Source organism: Macrobrachium rosenbergii, chromosome 27 (assembly GCF_040412425.1).
Source record: "Macrobrachium rosenbergii isolate ZJJX-2024 chromosome 27, ASM4041242v1, whole genome shotgun sequence".
Lineage (NCBI taxonomy): Eukaryota > Metazoa > Arthropoda > Malacostraca > Decapoda > Palaemonidae > Macrobrachium > Macrobrachium rosenbergii.
This window is the reverse complement of record NC_089767.1, coordinates 5260632-5287447: the sequence shown is the minus strand read 5'-3', so window position 1 is coordinate 5287447 and position 26816 is coordinate 5260632. Positions and strand designations below refer to the sequence as shown.

The window sequence follows — 26816 nt, the reverse complement described above, 5'->3', positions numbered from 1 at the left end:
GTCTGCAGCCCCATGTAGACTTGTAAACTTCATTGCAGCAGCCTTCAACTTGGCAATGCATATGTGCACACTGGCAACCCTATGCTGACAAAAGCAGATCAAGGTTGAAAGTTCAACTTCCTCATGATAGGGTTTTGCTATCATCTTGTGGGCCTGACTCCTCAAAATCTCTTCCCAGAATCTGTAGCATGCTTCTTAAGCTTGTCCTTTGCAGCCTGATGTCCTGCAGGGTAGACAAAGCAATGCCATCCTCCTTCATGATATGCGCCCTTGACCAACCAGCCTTGATCCTCTCTACGATTTCCATCTTTTTTTTTTTTTGAAGGGTTAGAACATTTCTAGCCCTCTTAGGGCACTGCAACAAAAGCAACAGAATGAGAGGAAAGCACTGCAGGATGATCACACAGCATCCATTCAAAGCACAAATACCGAGAACTGACAAGGAACTGGACAAGGAGAAAAGTGTGCTTTGCTACAAAGTGCATTGATACTCTTTGAAAGTAGCCAGTTAGAAGAGGAAATTTTTATAATGATATTATGATATATTCAATCATTTATTCAGAAGCAGAAAACCACAGTTATGTGTAATGATGTATACGTTTCTGCCAATGTTGCGAATTTTACAAAAAATACGAGTGCTTGTCTACTCTCACACCTGCTATATGCTGTTGTATTGATGACATTGTGGAAGCCCCTGTTCCGACCACATGCTTGACCCGACAATGGACCTACAACCAAGGTGCACTTTCTCCTCCCCTGACTCACCTGGCGAGGGGAACACGTGGTCGGAGAATGCACAACTACCATGTGTATTTTATGCCTATTTCTCTGTGACCATTACTGTCACATTTCCTTTATCATCACCACTGTATGCATTGTTATGCCAACTCTCCGGTCTTGTACTTGCAGTCTTCAACTGAATCTACTGTATCAGATTGTATGTATGTTTCTGTCTGTGAACAAACATAGACGCCCAAATTGAATCCCTGTTTCGATTTGTCAGAGATTTATAACTACATTGCGGCTCGCACCAGCGAATAACCTTTGTGAGTATTCCGTACCTAAATCAGTTCCAATCAATTGCGAATCAGTAATAAACCAGTCAGCAACCAGTCGGCATGTCAGTCACCACCTTCCTCACAACATAATATGGCTAAGCCAGTTAAAAGCAGTAAGCAGTGACATGATATGTCGCATGATGTAGTGCATATAAGCCAATAGCAGTTGCAAAACCTCTCAAGAAGTCAAATGCCTGCCTATCCTTGCCCAACCATCCCTCCCAGCCTTCCCACCTCCCTACCCCGAAACACTTTCCCCAGTCTACCAACCCCTTCCCCCGTAACTTTTTCAGCCTGTAAGCAGCGTTACCAACATTCCTTTCTGCTTGCACAGGGTTGCCAAGCATCTGAGCACAGTTTTTAAAAACTTTCATGAATATATAAATATATATAATAATTCCATATAAATATGTTGTGATGCTGGGGGCCTTCAAGATAATGTTGAGTTCTGGATAGGGTGAAACCAGATAACTGAAGGATATATATATATATATATATATATATATATATATATATATATATATATATATATATATATATATATATATATATATCAAATATAAGAAATCACTCTGCAATCTACAAAACGCAAATTGATATGAAAAACTTGAAATAATAGCCTCAGCCCAACACGAGGATGAGCTTACGACTTTAGAGTCAATTTTCATGAAAGCACTCGTTCCCTCGTTAAATGCCCAGACGTCCTCAACACCCTTGTTTATTTTGTGATTTCTCTGCTGTTCTCTTTGTTTTCGAGTAGTTTTACCTTTTTCTGTTTAGTCACTTTTTAGCCGTGTACTGGGTAGGTTTGTTTGAAGATATTTCAAGAAATGTATGAATTTTTTTTTTTTTATCTTTATAATTTTATGCAGTGACGTCCCTTTTTATTAAACAAAATTGTGTCATTGCAGCCTTGAAAATGCAATGGATTATTGCGAAACGCCATCGGCCACAATAAAACTGTAGATTGTCAGTGTGCTCTCCATCTGCCCTTGGTCTCCTATATATATATATATATATATATATATATATATATATATATATATATATATATATATATATATATATATATATATATATATATATATATATATATATATATATATATATATATATATATATATATATATATATATATAATAAGTTAATGGCATTGTTCACTGATACTTTCTTTTTATCAAGACTTTGAATCAGTCTATACTTTTTCTCTTCAGGCAAACTTCTCAGGAATAAGGAAAAATTATTCAAAATCCTTTCTTTCCATTTACTTATTCTAGTCGAAGGACCGTTTCCTCGCTCATTGGTAACGTCTTCAGAACTAAATTTTAAATTGACATACAGTGTTTATATTACTGTTTAGTTCTTCACTGGATGGGTCGATATCGTACTCGCCTAGCACTCTCCTAGGCCCGCGTTCGATTCTCTGGCCGGCCAATGAAGGATTAGAGGAATTTATTTCTGGTGATAGAAATTCATTTCTTGATATAATCTGGTTCGGATTCCACAACAAACTGTAGGTCCCGTTGCTAGGTAACCAATTGGTTCTTAGCAACGTAAAATAAGTCTAATCCTTCGGGCCAGCCCTAGAAGAGCTGTTAATCAGCTCAGTGGTCTGGTTAAACTAAGGTATACTTGACTTTTGGGGACTTTTAAATGTTAAACATGGCATCATTGGGATGCTGAATTTCTGTTGGTTGGTGGGTCTCATTCTCTTGCTAGAAGTCTGGGCAGCAGTATGGCCATACCTGGTGCTCCGTAGGACATGTCTTATGCTGTGGCTTGCAGCAAAGGCCATGGGCAAGGGTGTGAGTCTCGTCTTTGGCCGATAGTCTTGATTTTCTTCGTTGTTTGTAGTCATGCTCAGGGGTGTTCTGTCACTCGCATCTCCCTTCGGAGTCTCATGGATGTCCTTTGATTTCCTTGAAGAAGGGAGGATGAAGTCCACGTTCCTCTGTATGTTTAACGCAGGCCATTGTTGATTTATGCTTGGAGCTTCTGCTATTTGCAATCTGTGGAACTGGGCTTCTCTATGCACGATTTCTGTGCTTTCTAATAATTCTTCTAGGGATGGTTTACGTTGTGTTGAAATATTGCCCCTTGGTTGCAGTGAGCTTGCAATCACCTGCAAATAGTGACAGTATTGAAACCTATGTAGTAATTGCCTAGGGTTTGACATGTCCCTTTGGTGCATTTAAATTTGTATACTACGTTGGTCAACTCCCACATCTCTCTACAAGGGCCATGCTATTTTGCATTATAAGGTGCTGACTAGGTTTGGATGGCATGAGACACATAAGGAGATACCCTCATGAGGATTCGTAGGCATTGTACCACTGACAGTTATCATCTTCATGGCCTTGACTTCATCCTTGAACTGGCTGTGATATGCAGCTTTGTAATGCAATATGATGTTTTTCGTGTGGCAGGCTTTGTCATTGGTGTGCTGGCATACATGTCCAACTGTTTTCATATGCAGCCTTATATTAGATTGCTGTCGTATCCGTTATTAGTTAGGAGCTGCCTAACATGTTTGAGCTGTGTGTGAGCAGCTTTCCATGTAGAACAGTGCATAATTGCATGTCTCATTTGTAGTTACCACAGAGCATTTGTAAGTGTCAGGGCACTCCCCACGGGCGTTAAGGCAGTGACCCACACTAGCTGCCTTTTGGTACATGGTAGTATTGTACCTGTCTCTCTCTTCTCTGCATTTACATCCAAGAAGGGAAGTTGGCCTTTGACACCATATTCTTTGGTGGTATTTAGGTTAGAGTTCCTCTTCAAGGCATACTGTAGGTGGGTTGGTTCTTTGTCAGTATCGATGGCAATGCAGATATTGTCTACTGTATATATTGGGCATATATCTTTGGTTTTGAATGAGAATTGAAGGCTCTTTCCTCGATATCTGCCATGTACATATTGGCAAATAGGCCGCCAAGGGGAATCCCATGGAGACACCATCTACCTGTCGATAGAGGTCACCCCTATGTGAGAGGAAAGGGGCTTCCTTGGTGCAGATTTGGAGAAGACATCAAAGGGGATCTTCTGGTATGTCAAGGGTCATGGCATCCAAGTGATAGACTCCCCTTAAGATAATATCGATGGTGTCGTCCAACGGTACATTCGTGAACAGACTTTCTTAGGTGCAATAGGTTGCTGGCCTTATGGGTCTTGAGGGCACAATAACAATACCCTGGCCCATAGCCTCAGTGATCGTAGGTAGTTTCATAGATCTGTTACCAGAATACGTCCTCTTCATTATTGCATTCAGGTTTCTCTTTCCTGCCTGTAACTACCCAAGTTCACTCTCCAACTTATGAAACAGCCAAAAGACTGAATAAGATCATCACTCCCTACATCTGTAGGGGGTACTCTGTGGTTTCCCAGGTAGAGTTCATCGATATTTTGAATACTACGTCTCTGAGCTCTGCCATCGCATCACTGGACGTAGAAAGTCTATTTATGATTAAACAAAACGAAAACCACGTGCTCTTGCTCTAGTTGTTATGGCAACAAACAAAACAGGAACATACCCACATTCGCATTTAAGGGTGCTCATCCAAAATAGTGAGCATAGCCTCACAATGGTAGGAAAGTGATGCGATGCTTCTACACACAAGGAAGGCCAGAGGTATAATGGATGGTGGTGTGTGTGTGTGTGTGAGTGTTGGCAACCCCTCTCTACCCTCCCCTCCTCCCTATCTCCACCAGAATACCCTCTTTGTCAGCTAGCATATATCAGGTCCAGCACTTGAGCTGAAGGATACTGTATTGATGAAAGGCATACTGTTTGCCCCTCTTTAGGAACAATTCAAGATTGCATTTGTTCTTGAAACTGCAACATAGAAATGGTGCTGGGAACTATGTAAAGGAGAATAAATAATCTCATAAATTATACCTCGACAGATATCATCTTGTTAAATTACATTACTGTCAGTGCTATTTAACAACATACATCCATGACTGGGAAATGCTAGATGACGAACAAAGAACAATAAAATTTAAATGCATTAGCCAGGTCTATCTTGGCAAACTTTGGCACTTCCAACCAGTGCAGTCACTTCATCAGTGGAGGCCAGAAAATATATTGCATCTCCCCAGATGAAAATAGTGTTCTTATTGTACAACTTTTAGGTCTTATTAAGTGCACAAGAGTATCTCCATAGATGCAAACAGTGTTCTTATTTATAAGCACATTATCAGAGGGTGAAGCCCAGTACTGTGGATCACCTTAGTAATAATGCCATTTTCCTCCAAATCTTTAATTGAGTGATAGCTAAGTCTCTGCAAACAAGGAGATATTGAAGAAGGTTTACAAAACACAGCCCTAGCATTATCTTCATCATCTAATGTAACAGCTTGAGTAACATTAGGCTTGGAATTAAATGAAAGGTAATGTTGAAAATCACTCAAAATTATATTACACTAAGTATGTTCAGAAGCAGTATTATTCTGGACTGGCACTGCGAGGCCATACTGTATTTAGTTCACGGCAAAGATCACGGCCAAAAAAGAGAAACACTTTGAGAATTCACAGTGTAAAATGTTTCACAGTAATATCTTCGTAATATAAAATTAAGTAACTTCGACCTAAAAACTGAAAATCATCCTCTCTTTAACTACAGGCTTTTATTTTGGTAGGTTTTAATCTGTCATTTTTCACCAAAATGAAGTCACACTCACTGCATGTGGAAAGGTGTGGAGTTGAGACACTAACATTATTTATTAAATACTGTAAACTTGCTGGCTCACTGTTCATTCAAATTACAATGGCATTGATAGTAAAAATTTGTATTACTTCTATGCAAAACGACCTGATGAGCTTATCTGAATTGGTGAAGAGCAACAGCATTTGAAGGCACACCATGTCATTAGTGGACCATTATGCACACTCCCATGTGTTGTCTTGGTGTCTGCACTCCCCCATGTGTTGTCTTGGTGTCTGCACTCCCCCATGTGTTGTCTTGGTGTCTGCACTCCCCCATGTGTTGTCTTGGTGTCTGCACTCCCCCATGTGTTGTCTTGGTGTCTGACTCTGACATCATCTGTTGAATGTTAAATACACACCTCTATGCAGAGCTATCTTGGTGTCTGGGAATGGTCTTCAGTTACATGCATGGCTTGAATATTCTTCTTAACACTCTTGCAGACTTTTTTAACATGATGTAGTTTATGTTATATGCTACATGTGAGCTAGAAATGCCATAAAACTAGGTACAACATTTATAGCTTGCAGGAATTTGATCAAACAACCTGTCCCTTTTCAAGTTAGGCAGTCATAAGTTTTGAAATTCTGTAGGACCTGTGTATCTGGCTTCATGACATTAACTTTTGTGGGATTTGGCATGGTCTACATAGTCATGAAAGGTTTGTTTTTCAAATCCTGGAGCAACAAGCCAGTTAATTTGCCTGACTGTAGGCCACTTATGAAGATTTCCTGAGGAAACAATCTCTGAAACATTCTTGGAAATTACAATGCGAAGGTAAATTAGTAAGTATTTTGGCATATGGGTCAACAGAATCACCAGGTTGTTGCCTGCAATTTGCAGTATGTTTCTAACTGCAGAACCAATGACAGTTTTTTTCACATCAAATTGGGCTTGAGTTTTCTCTTCAGTCTGAGCATAGGTCGCTTCTGTAAGCCGAATAGGTTTGATCCTTCTTGGTATATTGTATCAGTGATAACATTCACTTGCAATACATGACTCAAGATAGCTGCTCACTGGCAGGAGCTTGAAACGTTGTGGTGGTGACTAAAACAAAGAAAATAATTCACTGCTGCTTTCTGAATCTGCCTGTTACTCTAGGTGCATATAAGGGAAATAAGACTCCAGGAATGGTGCCGCTTATTTTATTGTTCTCCAATCTCAGACTTTCCTTTGACAGTTGGCAGTATTCATACAAACAGAGAAAACAATGTGGATTAAAATAACAGAAAGTGGAGTAAAGATAACTAAGAAAAGTACCAGACATATAACCACACACGGGCTTCTAGCTAATGCGCTAGTCCACACGCAGAAGCAATAACACTTGCTTAAGTAGAAGCCTGAGGTTGCACTTTCAAAGGGAAATTCTTAATCTTTAACATATATAACATAGATTAAAATCAAAGCACCCACGTATACCTAATGTAATGTAAACAAACATTAAGACAAAACATTCTTTACTCATTCCAGTATTATTTATAGGTTTTTTGCTATGTCATTAATGACCTTGATTCCATTCCGTACACTGATCAACCGTCAGTGAAGCTGAGTGACTTCATGATTAAGGAGAGGTACAATCCACATGAACTCAGTCCGAAAGAGAAAAGGAATCACAGGAAAAGGTAAACTAAACTCATTTGATGTTTCTGTGGCTTCTTATCCACGAAATCCGACTTGGATAATATTCAAAGGAGTGCTAGCCAACAGTCTTTCCCCAGGCTGCTGAACACTTTAAAGTGACAGAGATACAGGAAGTGCTAAAAAGCAGCATTTTCACCTTACACTCTATAGTATAACAAATTTCAAACCAAACTGACATTGCAAATCTATGCAGCACATTAAATCAAGTATACATGCACACATACACTTGTAGTGTCTATATATGTAGACTTGTTATGACTGGATTATGTCTAAATATAAGAGAGTAATAGAGGAAACCAAGAAACAAAGCAGTGTCAGCATGCAGTATTTCAAACTGAGAAGGGCTAAGTTAAATGACTCCATCCTTGGTAGTCAATGTTTTTACTAAAATCTTTTACATAAATCAGTGCTCAGTGTACTGAATTTACTGAAAAGTTGCACAAAGGGAATCTTGTATTGCACAAAAATGTATCATGTAGATTTATTTCCCAATATTCTTTATTGAGCTTGAACCTTAAGTAATAATTTTCTTAATCCTTATTAAGCAACGATTCAGTTTCTTGGAAGACAATCTCCTAACGAAATGATTTTACTCTTTGCATCCTGCCAAGGACCTTCTACTTTCTCCTGTACTAATTCATTCCTGAAGTAGCTGCCTATTCCCTTCTTTGCTTTGATGTGGGCCTCATTGACGTCATGTTTCATTTGAAACAAGTCACCTTCCACCGATGAGAACACATCTTTCAAGGCGGCAAGCACCGAAGCTGCATCGGTGATGAAAGGTATAATAGAATTTGCAGTACTCTCCATGCTGTGAAGAGTAAGTAATCTGGTTTCGGAGGTTCTAATCGTACTACCCAGTGTGTTGATTGTTAGTTCCTCTAGTCTTATGGTGTTCCTAAAAGCGGCAACAGCATGATTGTGGTGTTTTATCATATCTTCCAAACGGGTCATAGACTCTGCCTTCTTGCGTAGGGCCTCTTTCTTCCCTTCCGTCAATACCCTAAAAGGCACAATCAGGACACCGCCGGGTACTACCATGTTGTGATGTGTTTGAGCATCTAAATCCAGTTCCTGTATTTCTTTTGCTACAGAAATCTTGGTTTTCTCAAGCTCCTCTTCATAGGCTTTTATCTGGTTCTGTTTTTGTTTAATTTCTCTTTCTGCTGATTTTATTCTGGTCTTGTGCTTATCTATTTCCTTTTGGGTTTCCTTCTTTGTCATCTCTGTAGTTCTTCTGCCCTCTTGCGCTTTGTAAATGGAAACACGAAATTTGTCGCAGTCTTGATTAATAATTTGGTGAAATGACTTCATTAGTCTGACTGCATTGCTTGATTTCTCTTGTATTTCAGTTGCGCTATTTAAGACAAATTCGAGAAGTTCAGTAAGTTGCTGAAATTCCATCTCATTCTTTCCCCAGTTTTGGATTAGATAGTCAAGTTCCAACTTTTTCTGCTCGAGCACTTGTTGTAAATATTTAATGATGGTTTTCATGGCAGGTGTGCCTTCAATAGATTTGGTTTGAGCTTTCAGACTTTCTATCTCTTCCTTTAACTTATTCATATTAATTGCATTACTTTCAAAGTCCTGATCCGTCTTTGGTAAAGTGGCAATAGAGGTTTTCATGTTGCGGAACTGAGTTTTGAGCTTAGGCCCATACTCTCTAGTTAAAGTGAAAACCTCTGTGATGGCTTCTATAATCCCTTTCTTCATATCCCAGAATTTAGTGTTCTCCTTTGTAGACTTCAGATTTTGGTTGTAGGTGTTTAAAATATCCATGAGGAAGTCATCCTTATATGTAGATTCTAAAGGTTTTGTAGACCTAACAAGGGCAACATATTTGTTGATGTTTTTCATATCGTTGCATACTTTCACAGCCTTCAGAGCTATGTTATTAACTATGTTTGCCTTGTTTTCCAAAGAGTTCGCAGAACGTTTTTTCCTTTCTTGGACATCGTATTGGCCTGAAAAGTCTGAAGTGTCGTCTCTCACACTTTCATTGTTTTGTCTGCTGATGCCCATTGATAGTAATCCTATTTCCTGATGGACATTTGCACTGATCTCAGTGCCATTCTTGTTCAGTTCATCTTTTCCTGGAACACCACATGCAACACTGGCACCACCATCACAGTTTTTATCATCTTGCTTTGAGGAATCCTTCAGTGTGCCTGGATGTTTTTTCTCACTAGTGGAATCAGAAGTGGTCAAAGTGTCTTCTGTCGCCAGGTCTTCCATATCCAGAAATCTGTTGTGAATTAGATCTTCCTCACTGACATGGTCTCCTCCATCAGAATGGCATTCTGGACGCCATTTCACCGTGGAAAGATCTATGCACTTACTAGAAGCCTCTTCAAATACTTGTCCTTCAGGACAAGTGAACAGTAGGACATACCAGTCTTCAATCCCTTCATCAGATAAATCTTTGCAGTATATAAATTTGCTGCAGGAACCTGAAAAAAGAAGTTGCATGAATGTTTACACTAACATAACAGTCAAGTACAACTAACTTTTATTCATTAGATCTTGTAGATAATGATATTATAGTCATGAAGCTACTAATGTTGTTTAGTATCCAATTCACACTATTTCGGGAATATCTCTGATGGGGAATCATCACCAAAGGGGAATTTTTTTTTAAGTGATAAATGGGCTGATACCGCCGGGTCTCGATCCCTTGACACAGTACCTTCCAACGACTCCATTCGATGGTCAAGAGGTACCGCCGGGTCTCGGTCCCTTGACACAGTACCTTCCAACGACTCCATTCGACGGTCAAGAGGCACCGCCAGGTCTCAATCCCTCGACACAGTACCTTCCAACGACTCCATTCGACGGTCAAGAGGTACCGCTGGGTCTCGATCCCTTGACACAGTATATTCCAACAACTCCATTCAACGGTCAAGAGGTACCGCCGGGTCTCGATCCCTCGACGCAGTACCTTCCAACAACTCTATTCGACGGTCAAGAGATACCGCTGGGTCTCGATCCCTCGACATAGTACCTTCCAACAACTCCATTCGACGGTCAAGAGGTACCGCTGGGTCTCAATCCCTCGACACAGTACCTTCCAACGACTCCATTCGACGGTCAAGAGGCACCGCTGGGTCTCAATCCCTCGACACAGTACCTTCCAACGACTCCATTCGACGGTCAGGAGGCACCGCTGGGTCTCGATCCCTTGACACAGTACCTTCCAACGACTCCATTCGACGGTCAAGAGGCACCGCTGGGTCTCGATCCCTTGACACAGTACCTTCCAATGACTCCATTCGATGGTCAAGAGGTACCGCCGGGTCTCGATCCCTTGACACAGTTCCTTCCAACGACTCCATTCGACGGTCAAGAGGTACCGCTGGGTCTCGATCCCTTGACACAGTACCTTCCAATGACTCCATTCGACGGTCAAGAGGCACCGCTGGGTCTCAATCCCTCGACACAGTACCTTCCAATGACTCCATTCGACGGTCAAGAGGTACCGCTGGGTCTCGATCCCTTGACGCAGTACCTTCCAACGACTCCATTCGACGGTCAAGAGGTACCGCTGGGTCTCGATCCCTTGACACAGTACCTTCCAACGACTCCATTCAATGGTCAAGAGGTACCGCCGGGTCTCAATCCCGCGACACAGTACATTCTAACGACTCCATTCAACGGTCAAGAGGCACCGCTGGGTCTCAATCCCTCAACACAGTACCTTCCAACAACTCCATTTAATGGTAGAGAGGTTTGACTGTCGAATGGAGTCGTTGGAAGTTACTGTGTTGAGGGATCGAGACCCGGTGGTACCGATCCATTTATCACTTAAAAAAATTCCCCCTCGGTGAATATTCCCCATCGGGGATATTCCCGAAGTAGCGTGAATTGGATATTAAATGACGTTTGTAGCTTCATGATTGTATATAAATCACGGTGTGATAAAAATTTCCTAATGATATGTATTTCATATTTTCCCAACAACCCAGTAGTTAAAAGGATAAGTCAGTTTACTGATGGTAATTGCACATGCATCAGCACCTGCTAGCTTTGTGCAGAACAGTAATTTGGGCAAAAGTAACCATTGTTTATTTGATAATGAAAAATCTCTCCAACTAGGGAGCTAACAACGGTAAAGTCATTATTTATGTTTTGCTACCTATCCATTTTTAAATCATTATCTTGGGAGCGTATGAACAAAACTTCCTTGGAATGTACGAGGTGAAATTATTTTTATTTCTTGACAGTATTTTGTTTCTAAAATACAGGACCGTTCCGTGTCGTCACTTGGGTGGTTTGTCTTTTGTTTTTATTTTTATTTTTACAAAAGTATTCTTCTTTTCGTTAAGATGAAGGTAGATCTTCTGTGCCTTAACTAAGAATAATTTGGTAGTGTTATAACTCATTTTATTGATAGGTATGTTTAACGTACTTTCTTTTTTTATCCAAATTCATACAAAAGTGAGTTGGATCACAATGGAATAAAGATCCCAGTATTGAGGACTCATTTATGTGGCACAGCCAACCATTCCACCATAGCAAAATGAGCAGATTCGATATAGGTAGAACAGTAGCAAATGGAGCACTGCTAAACTGAACATCAGCAGAGGGAGAAACAGAGGGAAGGAGATCACAAGCAAATGGATGTATTTAGGGGACCAGTGTGTTTAGTGATTCGAAGAAGAGAGAGAGAAAAAAAGAACAGAGGAGAATAGAGAAGGAAAGATAAGGGCCATATGAGCAAAAAGAGGAAGAAGGGAGACTGGAATGTGAGTGAATGGATTAAGAGCAAAGGGTTGTAAGCTCCCCAACTTTGCTGCCAAATCCAGGTTCAGCAGCCTCTCACAGCCAAATGCCCAGATGTCACTGTCGAAGAGTGAATTATTGATGGATTATTTTTCTTTTACGTTGTTCCACCTACTACGGTTTTCTGTGTTGCAAGATGCTAGGTGCTGGAGGAAATTCCTGTATACAGTAACTAGTTTATTTTAAAAATGTCAATTATGATTTTCTTTCAAGTTTTACATAATCTATTTGTTCAAGACATTTCCAGGATGGTCAGCTTGACCAAAATTACATAATGTCTACTCTTGTGGGGGAGAGAGAGAGACAGTGTGTGTGTGTGTGTGTGTGTGTGTGTGTGCACCAGACCTTTCATTATTTCCTCGCCTCCCAATAGCATGAGAGAAGTCGAGGTGGCCATACCCTCCCAAGTGGGAACCGCCGTCTCTCCTTCGGGTGAAGCGCCCACATCACCTATAGACCTATTGGAGGCGACCGATGGACTCCCAACCACCTCTCCCTCCCCAGTGCCTCTGGTGGACGATATGTCCTCAGTGATGATCACCAGCCCTCGTAAGTCTTCCAACCCTATCTCTCCCCCCAAACCCCCCATCATAGATGAGGATGAGAATGAGCATGAGGGCTTTGTGGGCTGGCAGACACAAGCAAGTAGAAAAAAGAAAAGAACCTCTCGATTGCCTGCTGGACCAAAGCCCAACAGTCATAAATCACTTCAGCTGAAAGCTGAGAAGAGATGCCACGTTGCAATTCACAATTTGCACTCATCAGTGAAGCTAGATGCCACAGTAGAGTCAAGTTTCTCACTGGCTCCGACCCTCTATCTCCCACGAACTCCCATGCAAAATTAAACATAAAGTGTCATACAGGATTACCTGCCTATTTCAACACCTGGATGTTCTTAAAAGCGAGAATTTCGGTCCAAATATAGAAGTCTCAAGATATAACCTAATCTGGGTCCAACCTCCCCAGGAGAACTTACTGACACCCCAAACAGGGGTTTAAGTGCAGGCTCGCCTTCTACCACAAGTGCCAGCCAACTTCCCTCAGCGAGGGATTGCCCACCCCTGCTGACCAACCCCCCATCCACCCAAATGATCAACTCGTTCATTTCCCATCTTCGTGAGTTGCCATGGATACATTAGATATAATCTATTGGAATATTTTTGGCCTCAAGTGAAACATTCCTCTCCTAAACATGTTTTGGAAAAATTTCAAAGATGTCATTGCATTACAAGAAACACTCCTCTGACCTCACGACCTTGCTATCTGCAATTCAGTGCACAAAAACTTCAGAGCTTTCTCGACCTCATTGATGCAATTTACAGATTGCATCGTAGCCGGTTGCCTGACAGGGGGCCTTTCTTTCCTGTGGCACAAATCATTAGACAATATGGTGAATGTATTGACCTATAGGAGTGATAGATTGCTTGGGCTTCAAGTGACAGTAGGGGAATCTAAGATCCTAATACTTAATGTTTATATGCCCCGGGAAAAGAACAATAACTTTAATCAGTACTGCATGATCCTAGGTGAGTGTAAGGCTGAATGGTGGTTTGTTTTAGGACAATTGTTTGCCGATTGTTTCCTTGTTGTGGGAGTGTGCTCCTTACCCAGTGGTGCTTGTTTTTTTATGTGGAGTACATCTGTCATGGTGCCGGTGACAGCGACAGTCAGGTTTGTGATAGCAGTGAGTCAGGTTCTCGACAGCAAAGTAGTATGATTACTTGATTTGAACAGCAGGTATTGGTGGCATCATTGACTCAAAACACTGAAAGCCCCTAGATGCCAACCTACAACTCAATACCTCCAATAAGACACCCATACCATCATATAGCCACCAGACTCCGTACCCTTCACTTCATGGGATTTCATCACTGCCATTGCCCAGATGCCCCTGCTTTGCACCAACTTCCTTGGACACTTTGGACTACTGGTGGACTTTGCACATCATTGCCTCTTGGGCCTTACCTCTTCCCAGACAGCTCCACCCACCACCAGACCCAAGCTCCCGTCTGTTTCTTCAGTAGTCACCTTAGAGCTACCCTCCTACTAGAATTCCAGAACTTCTTCAAGCTCACACTTAAACAAACTCCTGGGATATTAATGAAGCACAGCATACACCACCACCATATAAAAACAACAGGCCTCTGAGAGTAATCCAAGTTCCACTGCCTGCCACCAAAGAAGCTAGTCACCACAATGAAGGACTTCAAAGAAATGGAATGCTTGGGCTTTTGCCAGAAGGCCTGCAGCCCCTTGGCCTCCCTACTTCACATGTTCAAAAACCCAGCAGTTCTTGGTGTCCCTGCATAGACAACAGGTGCCTCAGTTTACAGATGTAGCCCACATATTACCTACTTTTAAACACACATGATATCACTTGCACCCTACACTGCTCAATAATTTTCTTCTAATTTCGCCTCATGAAGGGTACTTCCAGTCCTGCACATTCATCAACTCCAGATTTGGTCTTGAGAGCCAAACACTAATGGACAATTTTCCTCAGCAACCTTCCCATCTGTGTCTGCTACGTTGATGACATCTTTATATCCTCATAAAATGGACACCAAACCCACACTAGAGTGATGCTGTCCCTACTTCAAAATAATGGCCTGGTTGTACACCCCCAAAAAAATTATCAATGCAGCGTCCTCCATTAAATTCCTGGGTCATGACATATAGGCAAGTAGTGTCCACACCTACACTCCAGTGTCAGCTATCAGAAAATAGCTGACTCCAACCTGCATCAAAGAACTACATGATTTATCAGGAATGGTAACTGCTAGCATCAGTTCCTCCCAGGAATTGCAAGCAAACCATGGCTCTGTACTATGATGCCCTCAGTAGAAACAATAAAACTCTCAGCTGGGGAACTGCCAAAGAGGACACCTTCAAAGCTACCAAGGAAACCATGACAAATGTAACCACTCTGGCATTCCCCAACTCCTGGGCCAAACTTATGCTCACAATGAATGTAGTGTCACAATGAATGCTGGAAATGAAAGTCAATTAACAGAACTGCACAACCTTTAGGTGTCTTCAGCAGAAAACTAACTCCAGAAGAAAGAAACTAATAGCACCCATTACAGAGAGCTTACCATCCACATGGGTACTAGACCCTTCAGACACTGCCTTGAAAGAGCTCTCTTCACCATCCTGATGGATAATCAGCCACTCATACATCCTCGCTACAAGCTGTGATGCATACTCTGCCTATGAACATTGTTAGCTCTCAGCAACTGTTGAATTTGCGTGTACCTTGGTCATAGACCAGGCAAGAAAAACACAGTAGCAGATGCACTATCCAGAATAGAAATCAGTTGGGTCCAGCCAGGACTTTATCATGATGAACTCGCAGATGCACAGTTCCAATAACATGAAACAAATGATTACTGCATGGCCATCGCAAAACTACAATGGGAAGATGTCCCACCTGGCAACATGGGGTGAACAATGAATAACACTAGGACTGGCCAGCCACACCCTCTGATGCCAGTGGCCCTCCAAAACAAAGTATTGAACCTCATGCACAGCAAAGAGCAATGTGAAATCATAGACCAAAAGTGCCTAAAGTGTCACAATTTAAAATAACCCATACACAGAATCTGGTGTTGGCTATTTCCCTCAGCCTAGATGGTGGTTTGGTCACTTGCACATTGACAGCTCTCCTTCAAAGTTGTGGTCACCCTCATTCCATGATGAAGCTTCTCCACACCCATCTGGGCTTTCCATGCCATTACTTACTGTGGTTATATTTTTTTGGCATGTACTTTTCATTTCCTTCAAGTGCCAGCGCACATGTGGCTTCCACAGTCCAATGGCAGAACTCTCAATATCTCCAGTGCTTTGTCAGTCTTCAGAAGGGATAGAAATAAAACCACTACAATACTGCTCTGGAACTCTTTTTAAGTGGTAAAGGAAAATGCTTTTTCATATACTGTGACTAAGAGTGTAAAAGATTCTTTAAAAGTATATAATAGTTTCCACCATTTAGCCCAAAAGCTTTGAGTGGTTCTTTTGCATTTCTTGTTACCACAAAACTGTTCATTTATTCTGGGTTCCCTCTCAGGTAGGAATGCATGGTAAAGAGGAAGCAGACAGGGAGGGGAAAGAAGCACTTTAGATTACAATTTTCATAGCAGCATGAATGTTGGAGTTGTTCAAACTCAGCTGAGGATTGAACTTACCAACCTTGCCCAAAACTATTCTACATGATGATAGCAGTGCTTCATTGTGTGTTCCTTGTGACAAGTTAGGCTTCCAACGAGCACATTGTGGTGCGTTGGCCCCAGTGAATTATTGAGCTGCAGGGAAAATATGACCTTCACCTGAAATCTCTTGCTGAGGTTTTGGGTGAAAGGGGTTTTGCTCGAGTCCCCTACAGCCTTTTTAAAAGAGATCGGCATTTTTACATGCTTTTATTTAACTTGACTTCTGCATGTGTTTGGGTCAAAATTTGTAACTCAATTTTTTACCTGTTCCCTTCGTCCAATGGACTTGAAATTTTGCATGGTTACTCAATCCCGGTGACAATACAACCCTATGTGATCAGTAGGTCATCAGTGACCTCTAGTGACCCTACAGTGACCTCTCCCAGTATCTCAGGATTTGTATGAAACTCTTCAGATTTTCCATACCTTCTTTGACTCAGTAGAATGAGTTAATAACTCTATGGATTTTTCAGAGCTTCTTTGGCTCAGCAGGATAGCACGTTCAATTTTGTTAGCTACAATCATAAATCGGTTACAATTTCTGTCAAAGCTAAAAAGTACAAGGTAAAAAAACATAAACATTTAAAAAAAACTAATCGCGTCTACAAAAATAAAAGCGTGGATGCCAGACGTGAAAGGAAATGACACAAGAATTAAAAAATATATTTTTTTTCTTGCAGCATTTCCTTCCATGTTTGCCACCCATGCCCCTATTTTTGTGGACATGAGTAATTGTAAGAAAATCCTGGTGTGTCTCAAAAAATTATTTTTTACTTTTTAGTGCATTTTAATAAAAGGGTGTTTAAAAAATGTTTAAAATTTTTTGCTAATAAAATTCAAATAATTTATTTCTAATTAATTCATATTTTAAATGTGTGATTATATGACTGCTATGCAGAAGTTATTGACGTTATTATATGACTATCAGTGTGAGAGTTTAATGATAATTTTTTAATGACATTGCCATGGTGGTGCTGAATGACCTCCTGAGATGTATGCTAGTATTGCACCAGCCCCGGTTCTTTTGTCATGCGTCTAGGCTAGGTTAGGTTGGGTCAAGTTAGGTTAGGTTAGCTTGGGTTAGGTTAGGTTAAGTTGGGTCAGGTTAGGTTGGGTCAGGTTAGGTTAAATTAGAACTGTTAAAGGAATTTGGGCGTGGGAACATAATGAGATTATTTTCAAGAAAATTCTATGGTTAGTGTTCAAGATAGGGCGTCCTGCTTTTTTCCAGGGAAAGGTCCTGGTACTCGGTTACATCTCTGGAAAGTGCGGCCGGGTTCATACGTAGATTCATTCATACATTCAACCAGTGATTCATAGTCATCCATTCATTCTGGTGAGAAATTATCTTTGCCTTATATTTTTACGGACCGAAGTCATAGTGGGAATTAATTCATAGTTTTTTTGCGAAATAATTCCCGCAAAATCCGTTCAGTCTGTTTCATTCAGGAAAATAAAAATGTAGCAGAAGAAGAATAAAAATATTAACGTACTTTCTTAAAGGTTTTGGTAATTATGATACAGCTGCGTACGCATGAAAACTTATGGTTTTGAAAAGCCATTTTGAAAACCTTAAGCTCATTTTGGTTGAGGTCTCAGTGCAGCGCAATAACGGGAAACCTGATTGATTGTATGTTATCACAGTATTGTCGAGTATCACTTGTATTGAACTTATTTCTAGCCCTCTCCAGTAGAGTTGGTTAGAATGTAAGACAAAGACAAATTGCTATAGAGAGGCTTTTCATCCCCCAATTAAAAAAAAAAAATTTAACAATGATAATTTTTGCTCCTTCCTGTCATACCAGGCTCTTCATGGACTTGATTAACATTGAAACTGGCAGTAAGCTTTAAATTACCTAAATTTAATTGCAGAGCACTTCAAGCTTTCCGTACCTGGGACAGGGTTCAACCCTTCTTTCTTGCAGTGGACATTTCTTGGGATAACACTGGAGCTGGAAGAGTCATCTGAAGTCTCCTGGTTGATATTCCATAGAATGCCGTTGGAAAAGAAGGCCTTTTCTTGACTCCATTCCGGAGGCGCGAGCGTATTCGGAGAGCCTTCCACTTGTGGGAAAGCAGTACTTGGAAAGCTGTGTAGTAAATCTAACCCTTGAACAGCTGTCAAAAAAGGGAAATTGCTTATTTTTAGCACAGGAGAGGACGTGAACAGAGAGCGTGTGCATTTTTTCCCACGAACTAGCTAACCAAACGGTGACTGAAAAGCTTATAAAATACACACATAATTGTATTAACCATTTTTTTTTCACGAACTGCTAATAATGGTGACTGAAAAGTGTATAAGATACATATAATTGTCTTACCTTGGATTGAAGCTGCAAGCAAAAGGGAGGCGACAAGGATCACTCGATGGCACCCACCCATCCCGAATGCCTTCCGAAGAAAACTAGAAGTAAAAATGAATGGAAAAATGAATAGGTTCACTTGGTTAGACTTGCGCACGCAATTATATCTAATAAGATAAACGGGTGGAGAGAGGAATTCGTCATCACTTATTCGTCCCAACCAAGGTGAGGATCAAACTAGCGACCATGAGGTCAAAACTTATTTTATCTAAGATGCATCTGAAGAAGAGAGAGAGAGAGAGAGAGAGGACGGGAAAACAGACGAGAAAAGGCTCCTGAGTCTAAACCAAGAAGCCGACGCGTCTCGCCAAAGAGAAGGATGAAACAAGCTTTCGGAACACGAAGCAATCGCTGTGCCGAGTAACTCGGTTATTTCTAATCCGTGCAGAGTGGATTTATGTAGAATGTGTTGCTCTTCTGGATGCTGTGTGGCTGTCGGGAGAAAAATACTCTACAACTAAAAACCGCGCCATCTTGCAAAGGCGAGAAGGAGGGCCTGAGAAGAGAAAAGGGTTGGGAATGACTTCGCAATGAATGCTGTTGTGCTGAGAGAGAGAGAGAGAGAGAGAGAGAGAGAGAGAGAGAGAAAATAGGCACTATAAATGTGAGGGCATTATTTTGTTCTAACAGGCGCAGAAACCAACCGGCATAAAACTGAAACAAGTAAAAAAATGCGCTGAAGTTTCTTCTGGGTAATCGAGGTTTCTGTGCAGCGTATAATGCTTCTGTGAAATTCCCATTAAATTTGTTCCTGTAATTTTGATGAGACCTTATACCTGTGCATTGTTGATTCCTATCATTATTATACTTGATATTATAGTTCCTTTTGCTACTGATAATGTTATAATCATCACTCAGTGTAGCAACTTTGTCAAGTTTCCTAACCTCTCTCTCTCTCTCTCTCTCTCTCTCTCTCTCTCTCTCTCTCTCTCTCTCTCTCTCTCTCTCTCTCTCTCTCTCAAATAGGCTCTTAAGTGTTCAGGAATTCCTCTTAAGTAGTCGCCCCAACGCAATTAACTCCTCAAGCTCATCCATAGATTTAACTTTAGCAGCCTCCAACCATCGTTTCAAACACCTTTTCACTTTGTAGGCGTAATCCAAGAAAGTCATCTTGTCATCCTTTCTTAAAGCTCTGAACCTTTCATTATAATACTCAGGGGTCATATGGTAAACTTGTAGCACATTGTGTTTGAGTACCTTGTAATCTTTACACTGATCAGCTGATAAGGCTAAATGGGCCCTTCTTCCTTTACGTGTGAGAACACTCTGTAACAAGACTGACCATTTATCTTCTGGCCATCCCATACCTAAAGCCACTTTTTCAAAGTGATCAAAAAACACATCTGGAGTTGCTTCTGTAAACTTTGGAGTTAACTTCTGCACTCTTACCACGTCAAATACAGGCTCTTGATTACCTTGAGTAGTGGTAGACGGTGTCACAGGTAATGTGGATCGTGCTTTTATTAATTTCATCTCCCTTTCATATCTTGCTTTTTCTCATTCCTCTTTTTATCTTTCTCTTTCTTCTTCTCTGCTCTTTCTTTCTTTTGCTCTTGCTTATTTATAAAATCTGCCTCAGCTACATTCAGTAATTCTTGTGCCTCTCCTAACTCTTCTATTTTAATAGAGTCCATCAATGCTTGGATTGCAATACACTTCACTTGTGCCTTCATCATACTACCAAACATTTCACCTCCACAGGCTAAGACTAAAGCAAGCCATTGTGCTTTAGTCAGGTTGGAGCTGCTTGCTAAAAAATCCTGAACATTGAACAGGGCCATTTTCTCTAAGTTACTCAACTAAACAATTGACAGTACAGTGCAAAAATAACAGTGTGGTCACTTTCCTATCAAAAATCCCTAACACCACCAGTATAAATCATAAACCAGAGTGATATTTTTTGTTCCTGTGTCTCTGGGCACCAATTTCATTTGTCACAGTGTTCCAAGTACCTGGTTATTACATTTACCAGTCAAAGCATTCAAAACTTAGCTCACTACAGCCTGATACCTGAACTCTCATAACAAAAAAAAAAATAAAAAATACGAGTGATCCCTTGAAAAGCTTATCAACAATGTGAAGTATCAAAATATTTAAACAAGAAACATATTAAAGTAAAAGGGTGTCACACTATTACTGAACAACTGTAACTGTCTCCTTGATTAGAGTCATTTCAGCAGAACTGAAGGATCAAAACTTTAGCACACTTTTATTTACAGTAAATTCCTACCACTGGTGGTCAATAAATGAAACACTATTGTAAAAACTTTCAAGTACAAGAATTTATTTTAAATTCAAAATTAATAAATCAAAATTCACAAACTTACTTTAAAGAAAAATTACTGTTACTGTTACTTGGAAACAAAATTCACAATCTTAATTCTTAAATCAAAGTATGAAACAAAATTAAATTACAAAATGTAAAAGTGTTAAATTCAAAAAGAATTAAACAAATGCTTCAAAAGACACTAAGAACATAATTATGCAAAACATGAAAATTAAGTGTAAATGTTATACTGACTGGTCTACTAATCACTTATTTAAACACTTCAAATTATGTTATACACCTCAAACTTTACCCTTCAAATCACATTATACCATGGTATGAATTTTAATTACAATATCTGTTAAATGCAGTACTGGCCATTACACACTTTCACAATTCCTAATGAGGTGCTGTCACCGATATATACATAGTGTACACTGCTACAAAGCTAAATGTAAGATCTCACAAACTAAAATAGAGTGACCAATAGTTAATTACTTTATGTTATCTGAGAGAGGGAGAGAGAATTTCTTTTTTTAAATCTACCCACACGGTTCTTAGCCCCTCATTTAAAAATTATTATCTCTGTATCCATTTACAAGCAAGTCCCCATAAATCATTCTAAAAAATAAGATGAAGTCATCTAAATTGCTTTGGGACCAAGACCCACAGAATATTCTAAATTGTTTTTGGACCAGGACACACAAAGAATATTCTGTCATGTAAAACGTTTTGGGACAGTTCCAGAATTTATATGACGCAATTACCAAGCAGTTGTGTGCAATACTTCCTTAAACCCACATGGTTTTTTTCTCTGTGTAAGACAAAAGATGGTGCGACACTGCGTTATCATTCTCTCCTTCTCGTATGGAACAAAATTTGGTCTAGTTGACTGATCTCCTGTGAGTGCCTAGCATCACGATAAAAAAAAAAAAAAAAGCGTATGATCAACATGTTTAATAAACAGACGAAGACCAAAATCTCAATTGTTGACGTTACTTGTGACTCAAACTCAAAACAGAGTGATCCCAAGACCAAACAGATGCATGAGGCGCAAACTCTCTTCCCCTCTATTACGTTATCTAAAAGATTAATATCTGTGAGATCTGACATTACAAAGACATTTTACACAATTATTACTGATCTACAGATTACACTACACAATATCTCTTGTGTATAAAAAAAATAATACAGCAATTACAAAGCATATCATAACATTCTGGAAAAATTATACTTTATACAGATTACAAGAGAATATCATGAAAAAAAAAAAAAAAAAATATATATATATATATATATATATATATATATATATATATATATATATGAGAGAGAGAGAGAGATAGATAGATAAGAAATTAGTCTTATGAAATAAACATTGAGAACAGAACAGCGAGAGGATAATAGAGACAAAATAAGACGTGTGAAGTCTTATCAGGATTTCCCAACTCTTGCAGTAACATCCTGTGGATTTTGCTGAAAGCTGGACTTCCATATTTGGTTGGGAGAGGCCCCTTTTGATTTTGAAGACAAACACACGTCTTTAAAATCGAAAGGGGCCTGTCCCAACCAAATATGGAAGTCCAGCTTTCAGCAAAATCCACAGGATGTTACTGCAAGAGTTGGGAAATTCTGATAAGACTTCTCACGTCTTATTTTGTGTCTCTATTATCCTCTCGCTCTTCTGTTCTCAATGTTTATTTCATAAGACTAATTTCTTATCTCTCTCTCTCTCTCTCTCTCTCTCTCTCTCTCTCTCTCTCTCTCTCTCTCTCATATATATATATATATATATATATATATATATATATATTTTCTTTTTTTTTATGATATTCTCTTGCAATCTGTATAAAGTATAATTTTTCCAGAATGTTATAATATGCTTTGTAATTGTGGTATGATTCTTTTTTTATACACAAGAGATATTGTGTAGTGTAATATGTAGATTAGTAATAATTGTGTAAAAATGTCTTTGTAATGTCAGATCTCACAGATATTAATCTTTTCGATAACGTAGTAGAGGGAAAGAGAGTTTGCGCCTTGTGTCTGTTTGGTCATGGGATCACTCTGTTTTGAGTTTGAGTGACAAGTAACATCAACAATTGAGATTTTGGTCTTCGTCTTTTTATTAAACATGTTGATCATATGCTTTTTTTTTATCGTGATGCTAGGCACTCATAGGAGATTAGTCAACTAGACCAAATTTTGTTCCATACGAGAAGGAGGGAATGATAGCGCAGTGTCGCACCATCTTTTGTCTTACACAGAGAGAAAACCATGTGGGTTTAAGGAAGTATTGCACAAAACCTTGTGGTAATTGCTTCATATAAATTCTGGAACTGTCCCAAAACGTTTTACATGACAGAATATTCTTTGTGTCCTGATCCAAAAACAATTTAGAATATTCTGTGGGTCTTGGTCCCAAAGCAATTTAGATGACTTTATCCTGTTTTGCTAGAATGATTTATGGGGACTTGCTTGTAACCGTATACAGAAATCATTTTTCAATGAGAGGATAAGAACTGTGCCGTGTAGATTTAAAAAAAGAAATTCTCTCTCTCTCTCTCTCTCTCAGATAATGTAAAGTACTTAATTGTTGGTCACTCCATTTTAGTTTGTAAGATCTTACATTTAGCTTTGTAGCAGTGTATGTATATATCGGTGATGGCGCCTCGTTAGGAATTGTGAAAGTGTGTAACTTCCAGTACTGTATTTGACAGATATTGTAATTAATATTCATACCATGGTATATGATTTGAAGGGTAAAATTTGAGGTGCATAATATAATTTGAAGTGTTTAAATAAGTGATTAGTAGAGCAGTCAGTATAACATTTACACTTAATTTTCATGTTTTGTATAATTGTGTTGTTAGTGCCTTTTGAAGTATTTGTTTAATTCTTTTTGTATTTAACACTTACATATTTTGTGTGTTTACAATCTCTTAGGTTTTTCAAGATGCTTATTTAATTTGATTTCACATATCAACATTTTGGTAATTTAATTTTGTTTCATAATTTGATTTAAGAATTAAGATTGCAAATTTTGTTTCCAAGTAATAGTAATTTTTCTTGAAAGTAAGTTTGTGAATTTTGATTTATTAATTTTGATTTTGAAATAAATTTTTGTACTTGAAAGTTTTTACAATAGTGTTTCATTTATTAATCACCAGTGGTAGGAATTTACTGTAAATAAAACAGTGTGCTGAAGTTTTGTTCCCTCACTTTTGCTGAAATAACTCTAGTCAAGGAGACAGTTACAGTTGTTCAGTAATACAGTGATGCCCTTTTATTTTAAGATATTTCTGGTTTAAATATTTTGATACTTCACATTGTTGATAAGCTTTTCAAGCGACCACTTGTATTTTTTTTTTGTTATGACAGTTCAGGTATCTGGCTGTTGTGAGCTAAGTTTTCAATTCTATGATTGGTAAGTGTAATAACCGGGTACTTGGAGCACTGTGACAAATGAAATTGGTGCCCAGAGACACAGGAACAAAACAAAATATCACTCTGTTTTATGATTTATACTGGTGTTGTTAGGGATTTTTGATAGGAGAGTGACCACATTGTTATTTTTACATTGTACTGTGAATTGTTTAGTTGAGAAACTTAGAGAAAACGGCTCTGTTCAACGTTCAGGAATTTTTAGCAGCTCCTTGCTCGCACACAAGATGAGCCCCAAACGTCAACATGGAAGAGAAAGCTCTGCCCGAGATGATCTGCCCCGGGCAGCCAATCATAATTCATCACCTATCAAGACCCCCCCCCCTCCCCCATAAATACCGACCCAAGCGCCTTGTTTCTTCAGATATTTTTCAACCACATCCAGAGGATGACCAACGGGATGGTCGAAACATGTCGACGGTACCTGAAGTAGAACCTGAATCCAGACGAGGAAGGATTCCACGGGTTTCTGATTGGATATTTCAATAAAAGACTTTCCGCAGTCCACACACTGTCCTTTTTCCAATGTGAATATCAGCCAGTTGCTGACCAACATCGCTGAGCCCGAAAAGCGAATTATAAGGAAAACAGAAAAGATACTGTTTAAGATAAATTCGCATAATACAGCCATCGTTTTTAATATTATTATTATTATTATTATTATTATTATTATTATTATTATTATTATTATTATTATTCAGAAGACGAACCCTATTCATATGTATAAAAAATTTGGTTTCAATGGGGAATTTTTTGTACAAAAGTTTGGTATGGCTATGGGTAATCCCTTATCTCCTGTCCTTAGCAATATTTACATGGTATTTTTGGAGACAAAATTCTTACCAAGAATTTTGTCCCGAAAAGTTATATGGTTTAGGTATGTAGATGACATTTTTTGTATCTGGCCAGTTCACGAAAATCTCCAGGAATTTCTCGTTAAGCTAAATAATTTAGTCCCTTCTATAAAATTTACTGTAGAGGAAGAAAGAAATTGTAGTTTGAATTTTCTTGATGTAACTGTCCATAGACATGATAGAAATTTCACCTTTTCAGTCTTTCGAAAATCAACTAACATTGCCTCTTTTGTTCATTATTATTCCAATCACCATCGGAATGTTAAATTCTCTGTTTTTTTTCTGGAATGTTCTTAAGGGCTTTACGTGTTTGTAGCCCGCAGTTCATTGATGCTGAGATCAAAACTATTTATGATATTGCTTTGAAACTTAAATACCCAAGGACCTTTGTAGATGTAGCATGGAAAAGAGCCAATAAAACCTTTTATTTAACTAATAACAAACTTGAATTCAGTAAGCATAATATTCTCAAATTACCGTATGACGAAAGGTTTTTACAAATTCCTAGAATTTTAAAGCTTTTCAACATAAATGTTGTTTTCAGTAATTTTAATGTTAAGAGTTTAGTGATAAAAAATTCTCCTAGAGATGTTTCTGGCTGCATCTATGAAATTCCTTGTAAAAAATGTGATAAAATATATTATGGACAAACTGGAAAACCACTTTCACAAAGAATCAAACAACACCAATATTCTGTGAGAACTGGCCAAATATCGAATGCATTATTCGTACATATAAGAGATTTAGATCATCCTATTAACTGGAGTAAAGGAAGACCTTTAGTCCCGTGCAATGACACAGTTAAAAGGAATATCATCGAATCTTGTTTTATTAAGTCAAATAATGAAAGTGTTCTAAATTTAAGTCTTGGTTTATTTAAATGTAGAGAAAGGGAGACGAGATTAACAGGTTATGAGACAAAGGTGGAGTTCCTAACCTTCTCTTGAGCTAGATGGTGCGACTACGTCCTTCCTCTGCTGTCCTCAGCACTCAACTGATCCCTCACCAAGCAAGTTCTTGAGCAGTAGGGACCGAAAACGTTTCTAGCAGTGGGATCTCCATGAGATTAGCTGGCTGATCAATCTAAATGCCTCGTCCAACCTAGTGGCCAGAACACATGTCACTGGGAGTCCCCACAAAGTAAATAAGATGGAAACCTGGAGAGCTTTATTTGGGCATCGTCCACAGCTGTCCATTTGTTGTAGGAAGGTATTTCATCAGAAATTCCCCCTAGTGTTTGGTTATAAGGACTGTGTTTGGAACTCAGTCAGAGTTTGGTTATGACATCTTCAGTTTCTCCATGGCTGTAGAATAAGACTGTTTTTGGAAGATCAGACCAATGTTCTGCAGGATTTCAGACAAACTCCATAGTGGTTTTTCTTGTATTTCGTATAAAGACTTATTTACAAAAGAATACAATTGGTCTGTACAGGATGATCTCCCATGTCGATCTAATATCTAAGCTGTCACACTTTTACATAGCAAGACTAAGATGCACAC

At 39.1% G+C, this 26816-nt stretch overlaps 2 protein-coding genes across 3 annotated transcripts in view; one reads left to right on the top strand and one right to left on the bottom strand.

The window, feature by feature from the left end:
* Positions 1–26816, top strand: part of bchs (WD repeat and FYVE domain containing 3 bchs) — a 388664-nt gene that overhangs the window by 55134 nt on the left and 306714 nt on the right. The gene's annotated exons all lie outside the window — the stretch shown is intronic.
* On the bottom strand, positions 6891–26333 carry LOC136853367 (uncharacterized protein MCAP_0864-like). 2 transcript variants are annotated; one of them, XM_067128774.1, is made up of 4 exons: positions 26254–26333; positions 18711–18793; positions 18283–18507; positions 6891–9852 (listed from the first exon to the last, which is right to left on the bottom strand). In XM_067128774.1, the coding sequence occupies exons 2-4, from the start codon at positions 18769–18771 to the stop codon at positions 7955–7957; spliced, it is 2184 nt and encodes a 727-aa protein (XP_066984875.1). In that variant the 5' UTR covers positions 18772–18793; positions 26254–26333; the 3' UTR covers positions 6891–7954. The 2 variants fall into 2 exon arrangements, with proteins under 2 accessions (XP_066984875.1, XP_066984876.1); XM_067128775.1 differs by lacking the exon at positions 18283–18507.